Raw genomic sequence first — 20437 nt, forward strand, 5'->3', positions numbered from 1 at the left:
GCGATCCATCACACCTCTTTGATCAACGGTTGTCATCTGTTCGCCCAATCAACAGTCCAGTCATCTCTTCTTGTCCACGTGGATGTCATATAGGCATTGTCATGTCATATACGAGCCTAACACGTTACCCAAGTGCCACGTAGGCACTGCAATGTCATCTGGAGCATAAATTCAAGCTCCTCAAAGTGCGCCTACAAAGCGCTCATTGCGCACATGCGCGCGTGGCGGGCTCACAGGTGCGAGCACCTGCTCGCCTCTGAGAAGAGAGCACCTGGTCTTTTGTATTAACTTCATTAACACAACATCATTAATAAAGAAAGAAAACACATCGAAAATTTCCGATATAGGACTATTCTCCCTGTATTTCCTTATATATAACATTAATTAATAATTAATATTATTCGAGTCAATCTTAAACAGTTAATTTCTCATTCACCTTTAATCGATTTTGAACAAATTAATAGTCTAAATCTATCTACGTAAAATGTAAATTTCAATTTTAAAGTCAATTAGACTTTCATCAATTGATGACATTCCGATTTTTCCACAAAACCGTATTAGTCCATTAAAACTCCAATATCCAACATTTTGGACAACATAGAGACCATGACAATGTCTCTAAATTCAAGTCAGGTTATTTAGTATTTGCTATAATTATAACTTTATTATAAATCTCAATGATACGATCTTGTTTAGAATTATTTGAATCTCTCTTACGATTCATATTCTGTATACTTCCAATGCTATCAATTTAAGCAAACATGACTCTACGCCAATCCAATTCAACTTTACTGCTCAGCCACCACCCAAAGGCCAACTCCAAGCCAGGCTAAGTCTTCATCACTTGTAATATGATCATAACCATACCAAACATAGGAAACACCCATGAAAAACATCTGATTCACAGCTAACAAGTTTTGACAAGAGGACCAAGAGACGTAGATCGTATAAATTTCACCAAAGCCAACATTAAAATGCCACTTGCAATCTTGCCTGCAAAGATTACGTCTCACCTCAGTCCTATCTTTAAATTATTGCTTACTATGCTAGTACACGACATTCTTTTTAGTATTCCGAGGGTGTGAATGGAGGTGAATACTGTAACAAAAGTTCAAAGATTTAACTTGAGCCGTGGTAGCTCTATACCTACTCTGACGGTTCAGACTATACAGGAATAGCTGGGGGAACTGATTCAGGCAAGCCGCTCCCACCGTTTAGAACAGTGACATTTCCTTCTGAATCGACATCAACAATTGCTGAGTCTCCCTCCTTGATCTCCCCAGCTAGCATTTTCTCAGCCAAGCTATCCTCCAGGAGCCTCATTATGGCTCTTCTCAGTGGCCTGGCTCCATAACTTGGGTTGTAACCTTCATCCACCACCCTATCCTTGAATCTCTCTGTTACCTGTAGTTCAATTTCCTTGCCTTTCAGCCTGTCAAAGACCTCCTTGAGCATTATATCAGCTATCTCCTTGACTTCCAGTTTGGTCAACTGTCTGAAGACAATCATTTCATCAAGCCGATTAAGGAACTCTGGACGAAAGTATTGTTTCAACTCCTCTGTCACAAGGCTTTTAATTCGGTTGTAGCTGCTGTCCTTCTCATCATAGTCAAGGTCAAATCCAATTCTCCGTCCTCCCTTTTCGATCACACTGCTACCGACATTGGAGGTCATAATTAGGAGGGTATTCTTAAAGTCCACCGTACGCCCCTTGCTGTCTGTCAACCTCCCATCTTCCAAAATCTGGAGCATCATGTTGAAGACATCGGGGTGAGCTTTCTCTATCTCATCAAAGAGGACGACAGTGTAAGGGCGGCGACGAACTGCTTCAGTAAGCTGACCACCCTCAGTGTAACCAACATAACCTGGCGGCGAGCCAATGAGCTTCGAAACAGTATGTCTCTCCATAAATTCACTCATGTCAAGCCGGATCATAGCTTCCTCGGAGCCAAAATAATAAGCAGCTAGTGCCTTTGCCAATTCTGATTTTCCAACACCAGTCGGACCAGAAAATATGAAGCTAGCAATTGGGCGATTGGGATTCTTAAGACCCACACGAGCTCTACGAATGGCACGACTTATAGCTTGAACAGCTTCATCCTGCCCAATAACACGTTTATGGAGAGTTTCCTCCATTTTGAGGAGGCGATCAGACTCATCAGTAGAGACTTTTTCTACAGGAATTCCAGTCCATGAAGATACAATGTGTTGGATGTCTGCTTCTGTTACCAGAGGACCACCATCACCTGACTCACTCTCTGCTTTGCTTAGTTCTTTGCCCTTATCTATCAGAGCTGAGATCTGAGCCTTCAGCTCCATCTCCCTATCACGCAGTTCCCCTGCCTGTAAAAGATTTGCCAAAATATATGGATAATTTAGATTCAGATATATAGGAATTAGGAACAGCTACAGGATATGCACAAAACCACAAAATCTGGTATGAAATATTTGGTCGCAAAGCAACTGTGAGTTGGAGATTATCCACTGGATGACATATGCTTAAACAAATCATCCAGGTCACCAACTCAGTACTCAAAAACTATGATTGAAATAGATTTTACCTTTTCAAAATCTTGACCACGGACTGCATCATTCTTTTCTTTGGTGATCTGCCTAAGCTCTTTGTCCAGTTCCCTGGCTTCCTCAGGAAGCTGTCAAAAAAATATTAATTTGAAGCAAATAAGAAAGAATACCATGCTAGAAAGGTACCAAGTTACCTGTGCATGGCGAAGCCTAACACGAGATCCCGCTTCATCAACCAAGTCAATTGCTTTATCCGGTAAAAATCGATCACTGAAGCCATAGCAGAATATATAAGCACTATACAACTACGAATAACTGCAGAGATCATACTAGCAACATGATATGTCAAATTCCTTGGGAAAAAGTTATGCTTGTGAGCCATTAGTTTGTTTGTAAAATCAAGAAAAATGAAAATCAAACAGTTCACAGAACTCGATTACATAAAGGAACATTACAATTTAAACATGGAACCAATTACCGAGACATGTTGCCTAGCAAGGACAAAAAGCTTCACCTCAATCTCACACTGGGACATGAGACTCATTGGCACAGGGTAAATTATCTGGTGTCGCTTGTACCATGCATGTTGATTGTGCTTTTATAGTGCCCTATAATACAGGTATTCTCTCAGTTGGCCACACATGCTCTAAACCAACATGCCATGAGACAAAAGGAATTAGATTCGATTTCTAATGTTGATTGCAAGGCAGAGAATAGGAGTCAAGGATCAAAGGAAGGGATGAAGATATTACCAACAGGGAATCAAAGCAGCAATAGAGGAATTGAAGCATCAGAGGAATGAGTGAGCTTAGCAGACAAATCAACGACTGCAAATGGGAGCAGCAGTGCTTGTTGGTTTCTTGAATGGACTTCGAGGAGGAATTCATAGTTTCACAATTTGGAAACTCATGATACCATACTTAGAATATATATATATAGCATAGAACAAATATTATAAGAATGGATAATAAAATGAAATTCATGATTGTCAAGACATGAGAAAATATCCATGAGTGTTCGAGATTTACTATGATCAAGTTCATTGCACTTGTGATTATTATAACTCTATGCATTATATTGTAAATCCATCATATGATAACATTATATCCATTATTTCAGAGCATTATATGGTGATCCATCATGCCAAAGCTCAATAAAATATGTGCATCCTTATCCTATGATTGTATCAGTTCCAATTCTAATGGTGCCATTACAAGTCCAACTCCTAGTGTTGAATCGAGATATGCTGATAAAAATTTGGATACATTAATATTAATACTACATGCCTATGCCATGGTATAATTATTTAATTTGGATCTACACTTCTTTTAGTATTAGCAAGATGGTTGTGATTCTATTAATAATTTGTATTCTTTTAGTCTAAAATATCAATTATTTTTTTAAATTGATATACACTTATATTTGAAAGAAAATAACTATTGATATCATATCAACACAACATGATACAACATCAAACCCATATCACTCTAACTAAAGACTGAAATTCCAACATGATTCAAGATTTTAAATCTTGGATTTACACATTAGATATGAGGAGCAACATTTTTTTACAACAAATACGCAAAGTGGAATAATTTAACAAAATAGTTTCTAAAAAGAAGCTGAATAATCTTTGAGATAATATGGATCACATAGAAGGTAATGGTAAATTGCAAGGGTGATAGGGGTGATAGAGGCAGAATTCTAGAACTTGAAAATATTGTTGTTCCTCAAATCGATACCGCAATACTAGAGAATTTATAATGATTCTGATGGCAGAAATATCCCTACTTCAATTTCTATCCTAGTTCTCAATTATCCAGAAAATACATAGTATATATATCTACACTGACATTCAGATACCTTCAAATAGATTGAACCAGTATGGTTCAGAAAGATAAAGAATAAACACACAAAAAAAGATAGCAGCACTTCAGGTAATTCCATGTAAACTAATCATAACTATGATGGGCCATTGCTAACTATGCACTTGTCTAAAAGTAGAAGGAGAAGCAACAAAACAAAATAAAAAAAACTTGCAAAGTTCTGAGAGGTAGACAAGTCAATCCAAGGCTATATAGAATAGATGCAAGGATTATTGTAAAATAAAAAACGTATCAGAATACAATGCACCGACCTAATGTACTGATAGGACAATTGAGCAGCAGCAACTAAAGCCTCATCAGTGTAACGAAGTTTGTGGTGAATCTCGTATCTTTCCCGTAGCCCTCTAAGAATCAATATTGTTTCATCCACTGTTGGTTCAGGAACTTTTACAGGTTGAAAACGTCTTTCCAAAGCAGGATCCTTCTCAATGTGTTTCCTGTATTCATCAAGTGTTGTGGCTCCAATGCACTAACACAAAATCAATAACTTATAACTGAGATTTAATAGGTTCATATACTTTGCAATAGGAAAATTAAACAATGGGCATACCTGCAATTCACCTCTTGCAAGAGCTGGTTTTAAGATATTAGCAGCATCTATGGCACCCTCTGCTGCTCCTGCTCCAATTAATGTATGTACTTCATCAATGAATAGTATTATTTCATCACTTTGTTTAATTTCTTCCATCAACTTTTTTAACCTTTCTTCAAACTCTCCACGATATTTAGTACCAGCAACAAGAAGTCCCATATCAAGAGTAATCACCTAAATTACAACATTAGAAATAAATAATCCCAAAAGTTCACAATACAGAATGATATATAAAATGAGAATCTTATATGTTCACTAAGGTTTTCCTGGTCACTATGTGATTGCAACCATTTTATGAAACATCACAACGACTGATAAGTAGTTATTACCTTTTTCCCTTCAATTGTTTCTGGTACATCACCATTTGCTATGCGCTGAGCAAGTCCCTCTGCAATAGCTGTCTTTCCGACACCAGGCTCCCCAATTAGACAGGGATTATTCTTTGTCCGCCTGCCCAAAATTTGTGTAACTCGTTCTATTTGGTCTTGCCTGCCAACAACTGGATCTAGCTTTCCCTGCGTAGTTATCAAGTTGCTCAGATTCTTGATATTTATGATAATAATAAACAAGCATTAGTCAAAGGATCCAAAGATTACCTCCTCTGCCAACTTTGTTAAATTAGTTCCATACTCCTCAAGTGTAGGCATCTTATTGCCACTGCTTCCTCCACCTACCCCCGCACCAACTGCTTCGGTGCTTTCTCCTACCATTCGAATGACCTATTCCATAATGAAGATCAAAGTCACCTCAATATTAGGGTTATATTAATATGAAACAAAGTTAAACAATATTTTACCTGGGTACGAATGTTGCTAGGATCAGCTCCAAGACTCTCAAGCACACGTGCAGCTACACCTTCACCCTCCCTAAGAAGCCCAAGAAGTAAATGTTCTGACCCTATGTAGTTATGTCCTGAAATTTTAACAATATAGGCAATGGACTCCAAGTTAAAAGCCCAAAAGACAAAGGAAGAAGCCAAAAAAGCAAGAGGTACGCAGAAGAGCTAGTACCACTCATGCATGGTACTGGTTGATAAATTAGGAAAAGTCAAAGCACATGAGAATCAATAATTATGAACTTTTATTGTGAAGTAAATAAATGGTTAGTCATGCCAAAACTAGAGTTTGGCGACAAAGTAGTTATAGTAGTGCCCCCATGGTTTTACAGCCAGTTTGTTCACAGAAACTGACAATAGTTTTCACTTTCCAACATTTTTATAGTAAATTTTCTTGTTTGTGGGGGAAGATCAAGTAATTTCCAGGTAGAAAATAAATTATTATGAGAAATAAGTTTTGATGAAAATGTTTTTTTTTCAGTTTCATTATCAATTTCCTAATTTCCATTTTTTTCTTGACGCTGACAGTTTCCATCAATTAAACATGGTGCAAGTAAGATAGGTAGCATTACATAATAGCCCCAAATAGAATGATCCAGGAATATGAAATATACTAAAATTTCTATCTTGTTAGCTTTTTGCCACTATGATGTAAATGATAATTATTCTACTTCTGGACATGTTAGCATTATAGTGCTTCATGATTTCTCTTCAACAACTAAATTAACATAATAGGTCCAAGATACCAAACAAGTGACAAAAATCTTGAAATGGACTATAAACAAGCAGATTGGTAAAATTAGCATAATTCTTTAAACATAAGTAATTAAATTCAAGAAACACAAGTTCTGGAAGTAAGGTCTGTAATAGAAATCTACAATTGAGAATTATCTGAAATTACCAAGCTGCCGAGCTTCTTCTAATGAGAGTTCTAAAACACGCTTTGCACGAGGTGTGAAAGGTATCTCAACAGCCACAAATCCACTTCCCCTTCCAATGATCTTCTCCACTTCCACTCTAGCATCTTTAAGATTAATTCCCATTGATTTCAAAACTTTTGCAGCGATACCTGTTCCTTCACCAATAAGGCCCAATAGTATTTGTTCTGTCCCAACGAAATTATGACCTAGACGCCTTGCCTCTTCTTGAGCAAGCATAATTACTTTGATTGCCTTCTCTGTAAATCGTTCAAACATAGCTTTGGCAACTCCTCGACTGGGTTTTCCCTGGGGATAAGATATATATCTCGAAACCACTGAACAAAAGTCATGATTACATCTTGAAGAAGTGCCTAGGTTGTCTACTCGTCTTAATCCTGAGAAACCCTGCAATTGTAGAGGTGTTCTTTGATGACGTATCATCATAGCACCCCTTTTAGCTTTCCCAGAGCCTCGCAGATGGCTTTGTCCTCTGTTCACTGCAACAGTGGGAAGAATTGCTGATTGAACCAAAGAACCAGCCATCAGTCCTTTTAACAAGACAAATACCCTTGGATCCTCACAACACCTGCAGTCATGAATTTTCATGATATTAATACAGCAACATGCCAAGAAATTGATATGCAAACCTCAAACTCTTATGCTTGAACTCCTTGGGTAAGAGAGAAATTGTAAAATCCAGTAGAACAGCCAGACACTCCAAAATTAGTATCCCACATTCTCATTGAATATAAAAGAAGAACGAGGGCATGATCAAGTCTAAACCACAGCAAAGTTTTAAGACAATTAAAAAAACAGTTAGATGCTAAATAATTAGAATGGTATCATTTTATTTCCATACACAAATATTCAATGTCTGGGAGATAAAAATATATCATAGGAACTACATTGCTTGTGGTTGTAGCAGTAGGACTACTGCCACATATAGTTGGATCAATTCCCAAATCTGCACAAGTACAATTAACAACACGGGATGGAGTAATTTCATCCCATATGCACAGTCACTCATAGACCATGTACACCAATGAATTTTATTTAGAGCTATAATTAACAAGAACACAAACTTTATGGACGTGGTGGAACTTTAATTTTGGGCCACCACAAAAGAATTCAGGTCATAGTCTCTAACATGTATAACTTTTTTATGAGGGATGCCCATAAAGGTAGAAGCAAACTAGAAAGTTATTCATTGCCAATGGGAACTCAAAACATACAGAAAATCTGATCCATAAGAGTTATTCTGCTGTGAAACAGGTATCTAATCCTCACATCAACTTCAGAACACTAAATGCATCTTCCACTCCAAGCATAAAAGCAATGTCCCGCTTTGAAGCAGGTGTTGGAAATTTGAATGGGAAACAAGAGAGGTGGAAAGGAAGGAGACTCCATTGTAAATGGAATTTTAATCTCACGTTGGAGTTTCATGACATTATGGTTGGTTTATAATGTATCACAAGCATTGAAGTTGTGAATATATGCATGAAGAGAGACTCTCTCTCACGCGTGAACCAACAAAGAGTGCAAATCCAGGGCTTGGATTGCACCAAACCAAGTTGACTTGCGAATATGACCTGTGCGTCAACCAACATTTTGCCACTTGAATCCTCTTTTTGCTTGCTGCTCAAGTGTAACGAATGCATTAATGTGCGATTAATGGAGAATTTATAACCGTGCGAGTGAAACGGCCGACCATTGATGGTCAACAGATAGTGTTTCAACCCAGACAAGTAAAGACAATAAATGACCTTTATTCAATCATTTACTGTAGCGGAGACATGGAGCTCCTACATAAGGAGGTCATGACCTTGAGCAGGTAGCAACAAATGCAATAGCAAAGAAATCCTTCCACCTTTGTTCCCTTCATCTTCTCTTTGTTGTGCACTCTACTCGACAGATCTATCCGTGATAGCATTCGGGTATTGCTCAATTCACCACGAACAACCAATGCTTGGTTGTTTGTGTGGTCTTCCCATTGTATCTTATGAAATAGACATCCAAACATGACCTCGAAGTACAACCAGAGAGAATGAATCTGTTTTAAGGAAACTACGTCAAACGAAGGCCTCAGCGTTTCCTTTTCCTAACTCGGCGTCTCAAGTTCCCACTTGAACTCAGCAGTCGGCATCCCTATCCAGGCTGAGCCGACTTGGTAGTCGGGCGACGTATCCACTTGAGAGTACTCGGCGATTCAACAATCAACCCGAGCATTCGGCGTCCTGACTCGACAACCTGCTTGGGCCGCTAGGATCTGGTGGCACTTAGGACCACTCAGCTAGCGACTTCCCACTCGAACTCGGGAAGCATTCAAGCTGCTTGGACCTCATACTTGGGAGCACTCGGCATACGGCCATCAACATCCCACTCGAGCTTGGACAATCCACCAACTTGGTTTGGACAACTAGATGCAGCTTGAGACTATCAGCTTAAATCAACGGATAAGTCTGAGTTATTTTTGTAATTGCAATTCAGATCTTCCCCTTGTAAACTCTGGCAACAATCTCCGATAGACCGTGGAATAACTTCCAACAACAGGTACTACGTCAGGACATCATACTCGAATCACACATTCCAAACAGCCACTCGAAATTGAAAATGGATGAATTACAAAAGGGACGACAGCAATAATGCGCATCACGACCATTTTCTTTCTCGCGAGCTACATCTTACCACACATACTGCTCGGAAGCCCAAAAAAAAACCTGAAAAACTAAAAAATAAAAAACTATCTAATCAAACACTAGATCTCTAATCGACAATCAGATCAATCACAATAAAGTGCATTGATATCAACATGTCCTAAGAAAAAATGTAAAGAAGGGGAGAAATCCCCTAAAAGTACTCAAATTTCCCGATATAGCATATCGGATTCAATGCTTAGGATTGGAACTGTTGAGAGAAGAATTAGTACAAACTCCAGATGAGAGCAGAGATGCGAAAGAGCTACCTCCGAAGAGAGACGAAGCTCCGCTGCGGAGGCGGAGGAAAAACGAGGGCTAGTTATTTCTCTGCTCGGCCAATAGATAAATAGAGAAAACGAAACGGGGAAGAAACGAGATGATGGAAGAAGAAACTTCTCTCTGAAGCATTGCAAATTATTTCGATACAGCCTCCCGGTGCTCGTTTTTCATACCTTCCTTTCATTTGAGAAGTCAATGGGCCCCGTTAGTCATTAAGAATCTCCAGACTCTGGTTCTTCTGTGGGTAATTACAAAGCTGATAACCCATAGAAGGAGTGTGGATGGTTTGTCAGATCTTTTTAAGAAGCTGGATTATTCGAGGACTTTAGGATTTGTGCAAGAAACTAATCCGACGGTGTAAGATTTTTACCAGAGAAATGTCAGGAATCGTTTAGAAGAGCCGACCGATTTTGAAAGAGCGACGTGGACGAACATGCGCCGCGTTGCTCGTTTCCCATCCAGCTCGGCCGACCATCCATATCCGTTGGATAACGGAATAGTGTAAAAATATCTGTGCATCGGAAATTCAATGGTCCGGATCCGATGCTCGTGGTTTTTTTTTAAGGAAGCGCGACCCGGATAGTAATAAGCCGTATCGGGTTAAATTTGGCCGGCCCAATAATATTTGGGCTGTAATGGTTGGACCGGATTTCAAGCAAAATCGACAAGAGTTAATTTGCACGATATAGTTAAATTAGTAAAATTATGGTACCTATTTGATCATTCTCGTGTTGTTTTTATTGTCAAAAATCAAAAGCGTCCCCTTTTTTCAAATAATTGGACACTTTTTTATAAAAAGACGTGAAATAAGGATGAGTTGTAGCGGTTATGATTTCATAATTGCTACAACGTAAATGTTAAGTAAGTTGAATCAACGTTATAATAGTTCAAAATTATAACGCTACAACATGCATGTTTTGTTTTATATGCATTGTATCAGCTACAAAATCATATTTTATAGATGATATAAAACTATAACTATTACAACGTGAAGTTTTTGAATAAGTTAAATATATATTGTAATAGTTATAAAATCGTAACTATTAGAACATGTGTAATAGTTACAAAAATCATAATTGCATGGGCACATATCTAATATCTTGGGGGCATGCAGTATTTTGGATATTATCCTAGCATATATATGTACATACATTCATTGACACTCACCCCAGCTATGCATGGGCACATATTTTGGACATGTAGGGGTGACATTACTATTACTAGGGCTGTAGGGCATGTTGATTTTTGGAATAGTGCCCCATCATATATCTATACAAACATACATATTTCTACTTTACTGTATACATATGATAGATAGGTACTGACACATACATATTCATAGACTCATGAGTCAATGGTGCATCCAACAAAATCTATCTTGAATGATTTATTTAGTCCGCAACAAATGACTCACGATAAAGACGTTTCAAATTTGTTTATGATTGAGGTTTTACCTAAAAACCTAACAAATGACTCGCGTTAAAGACACATTAAATCCATTTACAACTAGGGTTTTATAAAAAAGCCTAGCTAGGAGAGTGAATGAATTCACTAGAAAGATATATCTAGTCTGTAGTAAATAGCTACAATAAAAGACACATCAAATCTGTTAACAATTGATCACTTGCTAAAAGTACGCAGATTGATGGTACTAACAGACAAGAATGATTCGAAGGCATGCAAAGAGCTCTCGACAGAACTGCTACTAACTTGGACACTAGGGGAGCATGTTGCTGGAGGAGATGGTGGAGGAGGACTATAACTATGTGGTTTGACGAACGATGGCAGAGACTTCTATGGCGGTGCCTATGCCAGCTAGGTGGTCGTCGGACTCATGTTATCGTGAGACACATGGATAGTGATGGTATCGATGTAAGCACATGTACATTATACCATCAATATTTGTTTAAATATGATAATTCATCAAATATGACAGGAGCTGATAATTATGTTTTTTCTTTTCTTTTCTTTGATGATATATATTTATTATTTTATTAAAAAAATATAAAATCATAATTATTATGTAATATATATATTAATTCAATTGATTTAAATTTAGATCGAATATAATAATAGAAACAGTATATTAAGGCAGTTAGATAATTATATATAGATTACTAACGGAGTCGGATGTCTTTGGTAAAAAATTAAAAACTATATATCCCTTTAATCACTCTACAAAATAAGGACGTTCTATTGATTTTTGCCTACGGAATTTTTTCTTCGAGGACTGTAAAACTCAGTGAAGCATGTATACAGGGAATCCATGCCATTAATTTAGGCCTACATGACTGCATTTATGCTGTGCAAGTTTGCTTGCAACGGAGGCAACACGATTGATTAATATGTCCAGAGTAGGTAGTTAGCATTAAAGAGAGGAATAGGCTCTGAGAGGTGTGGCTTGCAGTCTTTCTTACCTCATGCATCGCCTCGATTAAAAAATGAACTCGCTGCTCTGGAAACATGAACAGCAGTAAAAGTAACATACTCCATTGGATCCCTCCAGTGAATGTTTCAGTTGCAGAAGACAATTATATTTTTAATTTGCCATTTGTTCTTCAGTTAATGCGCAGATTTAGTATTCGCTCTTTACTGCGTTTCTGATTCGAATGTTGAAGCTGTAAAAAGATGCATAGTGTCTACTTGTCAGATTCCAGATCAACCCTTCCTCCATGCATGCTTTGTCCGCATGCTTTTATGATTATTAACTGCACCCGAACTGGCTCTGTTTTGGGCTCTCATCCATGCGTGTGGGGATGAAACTTAAACAACTCTTCATCCTAAAGCAATATCAGTTGAGAGTGAATAGCTTTCAACCTTAATTTGTTCTACAGAAAGGCAAACTAGTAGAAGTCTACAACGCAGCATGCAGCAAAGTGATCGATGGACAACGACAAAGGAGGATTATGAGGAAGAATGATTAGGCAGTAGTGAGAAAGGAAGAGGCCAGCAGCTGTGAGTTTGCATGAAGGCGAAGGAAAACCGATCGATTCATCCAAATAATAGTGAAGTTGCAGTCACGAGAATCTTGGCCTGCCTCAACCCTTTTCTCCCTCTCTCTCCAATTTATTCCCACCTGGCCTGCAGTTGATTTGGCACGCCCAGTGTGCCAACTTTTCAACTTTGTCTACGTGTTTGCCTGATATGCCATTAATGAGGGAGGCTTAGCCGTTAAAGCACAGCCACACCTCTCGCATCTCACTCACTGCTGTCGATCGAATCGGTGGCTCCTCAATCTCTTCCTTCTTTCCCATTTAACAGGGCAGAAGCAGGAGTTGGAGAAGCTGCATGCCATAAAACTCCAAAGCATATGGTCCAGTAGTTATTCACCATCTTTACCTTTACTTTACTTGCAATGATCATATATATTCAAATTATATCTCTGAAAGCAAAACCTATTACTATATATGTTCAAGTAGAACTCACAAACAACAGCATCCTCAGAAAAGGCCTGCATTTGTTGGTACGGTTCAGCAACTGCAGGAGTAGTAGCCTTTGGAATCTATTACTCGTTTAACTTAACTCCAAGCTGTGCAGTTCCTCTCTCGATAGTCTCAAAAATAGCACCACATTTGCAATGAACAAGCTTCCGATCATATAGTTTAATAGGAGGTGTATTTCTGATAAATTAGGTGAAAACTGAGACCTGTCCTTTTTTATTTCTTTTTCTTCCTCAGAAAGATATTGCGTGATAAGCTTTGTCATATCCAGATTCTGTAGGATGGTAATTATAAGGGCTATCAGTAGGTCTCATGTGCCTCATGGATTCAAATTTGGAGATATCTCATGATAACAACAGATTTCTGGAAATTGTATGGTTTTTGTGTCCAATAAGTTAGATGACTTAATATTTTTTTTTTTAAATATCGAACTGACTTACTATTTTTTTTTAGCAGAGGTTATGATGAAAATGACTTACCCATGCCAGTTGCTATACCTCTCCATCAGTTCAGTTCGACACAAAACTCAGCTTTATTTCCTTCACATGAAGAAGACTGACCTCATTTGTTCGTATATGCATTACCACCACATGGACCATTGCCAACATGCAACTACTCTTCCTGTAACAGTGCCATTCATCTCATGCAGCTCTGCTTGATCAATAACTTCATCTTTGAACTTCATCTAGTGATAACCAGTATAATATTAGCTTGTGCATCATATGCCCCCGCGGGCTTTCACATGGTTAGCGCAGGGCAGTGATAACCAGTATAATATTAGCTTGTGCATGGACACATATATTATCTCTTAGTTTACTTGTCGTGATTGTCATAAATATAATTGTTATGGTTGTGAGGAACCGGCCCCAAGGAGTCGAGTCCGAGTCGGTTTAGCCTAGCTACAGTAATGTCGGATCTTATTACTGAGTAGGCCTGTTGTAATTAGGGATTAGTCCTAGTCAATTCTCGATTTGGGATCCCTTCCTCGATAGCTGACGCCTCCTTCGAGTCGAATCCCACGCCTATCCGAATCGACCGAAGCGAATCGGAAAACGAGTCCGAATCCTCAGAGATATATACTCCTAAAAATCCGATCCGAAATCCCTCGGACATTGTAGCCGGATCAACAGAGTCGAGTTGGAGATCAAGTCGGGTCCACAAAGGAAACAGACCCCCCGAACCGAGTCGGCTCCGCCAGAATGCTAACTTTGAAAGCCGGTCCGAATCCTTAAAGTGGACTCTCCCACCCGAGTCGAGTCGACCCACTCAGATTTAAGTCGTGCTGACTCCCCGACTCAGTCCTGACCCAATTCTGATATTTTTCAACTCTCGTTGCCCTTCTCCATCAAAGACCATTCCTCCCATCATACGGTATGAGTAATGTCTCCCTGACATCCTTGCTACTAATCCTGGTAATACTCTAACAGATGTACGTGAAATGACTCTTCAATTGCAAGTCAACGATGAGACATAGGCTCTGAATATCCCATTCCTTCTGACAACGCCCTACCGATAATGGGACAACCACCTTGCTTACGATGTGACATGACGCCTATTACAGATAGATATATAAGGTCAGCCCTCTTGCAGAGAAAGGTATGCGCTCTCACATTAATTTCCAAATTTACTGTTCATTTTCTGCTCCATCTTCCTCATCCCTCACGGACTGACTTAAGTATCGGAGTAATTGTATCAGGACAACCCTCTGCCCTTCCTTCTCATGATTGCTCTGATTGCAGGTTTCATCAGCTACACGACCTCCTCCTCTCAAGACCTCGATTGCACTTGGTGCTGAAAAAAGTCGATGCATCTAGAAACGGATCTTAACCGGAACAATAATATTTTATAATTTTCAAATAGTAAAATATTTATTTGTTAAAATGTGTTTATCAATGTTTGTAGTGGTCACTACTAGTGGAGAATTTATGGTTGAAACTGGGCAAAAGCATGAACAAAGAAGCTGTAATTTTCCAGTTTTTAATTTTTTTACTAAAAATGAGGAGTCTTTGGTCAATTCGGTGGAAGCGCGATTTGAAGGTTTCAGAGCGCAGTAACTAATAATGGTAAGTAAGAGAGGAGGAGGGAAGAACAGAGCAGCAAACGACGCTGTCAACCTTCATAAACGAAACGTAACGTTCCAAAACCATCCCCTCTGTTACAAGTGGTAGTGGAGAGCGACCTCTGCTGCAGCAAAGCCGGACCTGCTCTCTCTCTCTCTCTCTCTTTGTTTTTCTTGGCTGGAACGGAGGAGCGAGCACATGCTTTCGAGGATGAATGGCGTCGTGTGGGCCGACGAGGGCGGCGACGAGGAGGGCGCTGCCTCGTGGACGAGAATGAACGCAGCCTCCGTCTCCGGTGGTAGCGGCGGAGCGATGGGCGAAGGCAAGGAGGAGCTCGGCCTCCCGAGTTTCAAGTCCATTCTAGACGACGACTGGTACTTGGGGGGTACTACCGCGGCCGCTGGCCACAACCTGCTGCCGGCGTCGGCCATCGCTCATCATCCCTTCGATGGCTTCCAGACGCATGCGGAGCTCAAAGATGTGACCTTTCCCACGAACCCTAAGTCGCATGAGGCCTTAATGCTCCAGCCCGCCGATGACCTCGACCAAAATCCGCCTTTTTTCACTGGAAAATCGAGCTTTGCCTCTCTCTTCGGCGCGGTTTGTTCGAGTCCCTTCGACGCCGGGCTCGATCTCGGGTGCGATGCTCCGGGGTTTCTTCCGGCTTCCCACGTGTCCGCCTCCTCTGTCTTGATGAACAGAGGCGTCGGAGTCGGCGGCAACGGGGAGGGAGCCCAGGGCTTCGCCGGGTTGGGAGCGAGCGACCAACTCGTTTGTGCCGATCTGAGCTCCGGAGGCGAGTTTTCCGGGGTCCGTATCCTTTCGCCGTCCGAGAACTGTGCTGGTTCCATCTCCGGCGCCGGCTTTAGCCCCACGGGCTTCAACAGCTTCGAGATTTCTCCATTTCTCAACAGGTCCAAATTATTGAGGCCGCTGGAGATATTCCCACCGATAGGAGCGCAGCCGACTCTGTTCCAGAAGCGTGCGGCCGCCGCTCTGCGGCAGAATTCAGCCACGGCCGGTGAAAAAGGCAGCTTCGTAGGGCTATGGGGGTCGGAAGGAGCTGGGCAGGACAACTGGGGGAAGTCCTCATTTGAAGTAGAGATTGAAAAGTACAGGAAGGGCAATGACGAATACGAAATGGACGATGGAAGCATGGACGCGTCGGGGTTGAATTATGACACAGATGAAGGCGCTACAGAGAATGCCAGAGGCGAGGAGAATGCAAAGGAAGGCGGCGCAGGAAGCAACTCGATTGCCAACAGCACAGTGACCGGTGGCGGCGACCAAAAAGGGAAAAGGAAGGGCCTCCCTGCCAAGAACTTGATGGCGGAGAGGAGGAGGAGAAAGAAGCTCAATGACCGGCTTTACATGCTAAGATCTGTGGTTCCCAAAATCAGCAAGGTGAAGATTAACATCGTCCACTTCATGTTTGCACTATCCAAATTTCATAAATTTATCCTTTTTTTTCTCTCTTTTTCAAATGATTGACTGGTATTCTCAAAGAACTCTTCTTTTTGGCTTGCCAAATTGTCCAGCTGCTGAATAATTTGTATGGGATATGGCAAAATGCTCTTTGGGGATGATCCTGATCAGTGGCCCCTTAGTTCATGTGGTCACCGTTTCAAGGAATGAAATCAGTGTTGAATCCATAAAGGAAGCCTGAGTGCTAATTATCTGACTATTTTAAAATTACTTCATCCATTCTCATTATCATTCGAGTTCCTATAATCTAAAAGCTACTTTATGGTTCCTTGTTCTTAAAGCTATGGAATTGCTTAACAACTTTTTCTTTTTGTTTTTGTTCTGCTAGAGATTGTATCCCATGATCACTGTACCTGCTTTAGTAGTACATTTGGCTTCTCAGTAACTATTTAATTGATAATGTTGTTAATATATTTATATGATTAAATAGCTGTATGTACTCTTGTCTGTCACTAGTTTGAGTGACTCTGGCTTTTATGCATTATGCTCTTTTGTGATATTTGTTGCCACTCTGGAAAATAAACAAGAAGCAGTAATAATCACACCTTTTGTGCTTCTGTATGTTGTAAGAGTTGTAGTTACAAATTCCAATTCATCTCATCCACTCTTCAAAGGTTCATTCTTTCACACAAATCTGGACATGTTGGAGAAGTAACAAATTTTGGTCATCCTTCCCAATTACTTAAAGAATTTGTCTTGTTATATGCATCTATTCTTATCTAGGGAATTCCTCTTATTCTCGCAGATGGACCGAGCTTCCATTCTTGGCGATGCTATTGAATACTTAAAGGAGCTTTTGCAAAGGATCAATGACCTTCACAATGAACTAGAGTCGACACCTTCGAATTCTTCAATAGCTGGTACTAGCGCGGCCAGTTTTCACCCTTTAACTCCAACGTTGCCCACTCTACCATGCCATGTGAAGGATGAACTTTGTCCAAGCTCTTTACCAAGCCCAACTAGTCAGCCAGCACGGGTTTGTGTCTTCTTCCCAATCTTTTCTTTCTTTTTCATTGTAATTAACAGTCAAAGATCCTGATATTTACTCTGAGAAGGTTATTGTCGACATAGTTTACAATAGTTATCAGCTGGAAACTGGTTTAATTATGACTAGGTGGACAAGAGATTCAGCTGCCAAAAATATGAGTCCTTAAATATGGATATCAAAAATTTCTTGGTGTGTCATATGGGCTGAATTATCATTTAGTAAGACAATTCTGTGTGACTGAGCAACCATATAGAGTTCCTTTAGCTTATCGATAACGGTATATGTTAGAACTATGTCCAATGTAGAAAAGCACTGTTGTCACTTAGAAGGCTGCTTCTGATTCTTCCTCTGCAATCATCAAAAGCATGATTGCTAATGTTAATGGAATGCGGTTTAGTGGTAGTAAAACTCACAGGTTATCTCATATTGTGGTTTGCATTACTTATGCTCGAAACTGTGGATTGACAGATCGAGGTTAAGCTAAGAGAAGGCCACACCGTCAACATCCATATGTTTTGTGCCCGTCGACCTGGCCTGTTGCTCTCCACCATGAGGGCGCTTGATGGCCTGGGGCTTGACATCCAGCAGGCTGTCATAAGCTGTTTCAATGGATTTGCATTGGATGTTTTCCGGGCCGAGGTAAGCTTTCCTCTGATCATATCTTCCTAAAGGTAAAATCAATCTCATTGTCTGGGCATACTGCTTAACATTCTTGTTCTTTTGCCTCTTTTCAGCAATGCAAAGAGGGCTCGACTGCCCTGCCGGAAGAAATCAAAGCAGTGCTCTTGCATTCTGCAGGATTCGACAACACAATGTTGTGAGAAATCAATAAGAAAAGAAAATTTCTGAGATTCTATTTGTCCCAGTGGTCACTTTCTGTTCCTTGGACATCTTACAAGTAGTAATGAAATTGGTGAGTTAATTAGCATTCCATCTGTTTAAACTTAGAACTTGTATCTTGCATCTGGTGGGTGGAAAGCTGGATGTGCCTGCTGATAACAATGTTTTTTTTTAACTCTTTCTCATCCTGGAATAGAATTTTACAGTTCACTGTCAGTTTGCATTTCAACATCTCTATTTGTGTTTGTTTAAGTAAGCAAGCCATGATGATCTTGAAAAACAAAAACAAATGAATAGCTGAGTATGAAGCTCGAATTTTATGAAAATTGCAATATTAATATTAATGGTTAAAAAGGCACACAGCTTGAGGGTTTCAATTTTATGGCATTGGATAAGTTGAATTTGATTAGAAGCTAATTTACTATGCAATCTTATTAACTCCATTACCTCTAAAGCAAAGGTAGAATTCGTCACTCTAGTGGTGTCATATGGTCGATTTCACGATCATTTATGAGGTAAATTAGGAAGTTACAGTTGACCACGACGGAGAAAGACATCGCTTTAGTTTCATTGAGATTTGACTCTTACTGCAACAATTCTATTCTATCGTAACCAACTCAATTATGCTTCAAGGACTTATTAACTCAGCGAAGGGTTCGAATCTTGACGAAGTCGAGTAATATCTTCCTCTGTCATAATTAATTATAATTTTTCGATTTATTTTTTCATAAATGATCATAGATCGATAGTATGAAATCGCTCAATGATAGATTTTATCTTTTTCAAAAAAGGACTTATTAACTCCATCAATATCATGTCTTCTCATCCTCTTTTAAATATCTATCAGTCAGAAGTAGTAGATCAACGACACAGTCTTTTACAGACAAGATTCTAAAGCTATCACTGTTTGCTTTAGCATGTACCCATTTTTTCATCGGTTGTCTTCTCCACGATGCCTCACAGTACAGACGATTAATTATTCAAATAAAAAATAAGAATATTGCACTGGATTAAGAATTTTAAAAATCGTACTTCTATTATATATATATTTCTAAAAGAATAATTATTTTCTTCACATATAGTTTAAATTTTTGCATCCAGCGTCATCCGCATGCATGATTTACGTAGGCTTCACATCCATATGACTATGGCCTCTTCTGCTTGGATCTATTGATACCAAAAAGTTAAGAATCAAGAATTTAATAATACACGAAAAGTTGAAAAGTTTCTCCTTTCCTTTGGACGTTGCATCACAGAGCTTCATGCAGCTTTTATAGACATAAATACCAAAAGACTGTCTAATTGGACTCTTCTTCTTGTATTATTCACATAAAGATTTACAGGATCGATGAAGAAATTTATAACCATGGATTATTTGATTGGCAGGTACGAAGATACTAGTGAGATCCATGTGCGATATTTTAGCAGAGATAAGAGCAATTAGTGGCGGCACACTGACAGTTTCAGTAGTTGGCCTTTTGCACCATTCATTATGGTGAGCAGGAGTTAAAACATTAAACTAAACAGTAAATAGTGCCGTAGTTTGAAGAATTAATTATCTTCTTGTTGTAATTCATCATTCAAAATCTAATTAAATGGATAATATTTAAGTACAATAAATTAGGATAAACATATTTTATACACCTTTTTATAAAAGTCTTTTAATGATTTTTCCTTCTCTTATCTACCAGCATTCTAGTATTAATTTCACAATTTTTAATTAATACACTCCATTGCATTTCCTAGACTGTGAAATGTTCTAACATTGATAAAAAAAAACAAAAAATTAAAAATGTGTAGAGACTGAAACATTGATATAAGAATAATTTTAATATTTTTTCTAAGAAAAAATCTATTATTTCTGACGTTGAAATGCACAGACTAGCTTGCAGT

General features: G+C 39.2%; 2 protein-coding genes across 2 annotated transcripts; one reads left to right on the forward strand and one right to left on the reverse strand.

Annotated features, from left to right (window-relative positions):
• Positions 1-886: 886 nt before the first annotated feature.
• On the reverse strand, positions 887-9790 carry LOC141825985 (chaperone protein ClpC1, chloroplastic-like). The gene is made up of 10 exons (XM_074713249.1): positions 9719-9790; positions 6738-7342; positions 5798-5913; positions 5598-5720; positions 5331-5516; positions 4960-5175; positions 4661-4878; positions 2718-2793; positions 2562-2651; positions 887-2343 (listed from the first exon to the last, which is right to left on the reverse strand). Exons 2-10 carry the CDS (start codon positions 7297-7299, stop codon positions 1165-1167), a joined length of 2766 nt encoding a protein of 921 aa, XP_074569350.1. The 5' UTR covers positions 7300-7342; positions 9719-9790; the 3' UTR covers positions 887-1164.
• A 5639-nt stretch (positions 9791-15429) lies between these two features.
• On the forward strand, positions 15430-18773 carry LOC141827311 (transcription factor ICE1-like). The gene is made up of 4 exons (XM_074714530.1): positions 15430-16635; positions 17462-17692; positions 18173-18343; positions 18439-18773. The coding sequence occupies exons 1-4, from the start codon at positions 15430-15432 to the stop codon at positions 18523-18525; spliced, it is 1695 nt and encodes a 564-aa protein (XP_074570631.1). The 3' UTR covers positions 18526-18773.
• The last annotated feature ends 1664 nt before the right edge of the window (positions 18774-20437 follow it).

Source organism: Curcuma longa, chromosome 4 (assembly GCF_044706935.1).
Source record: "Curcuma longa cultivar G26 ecotype Majalengka, Jawa Barat chromosome 4, ITB_CL_G26_1.1, whole genome shotgun sequence".
NCBI classification, from domain to species: domain Eukaryota; kingdom Viridiplantae; phylum Streptophyta; class Magnoliopsida; order Zingiberales; family Zingiberaceae; genus Curcuma; species Curcuma longa.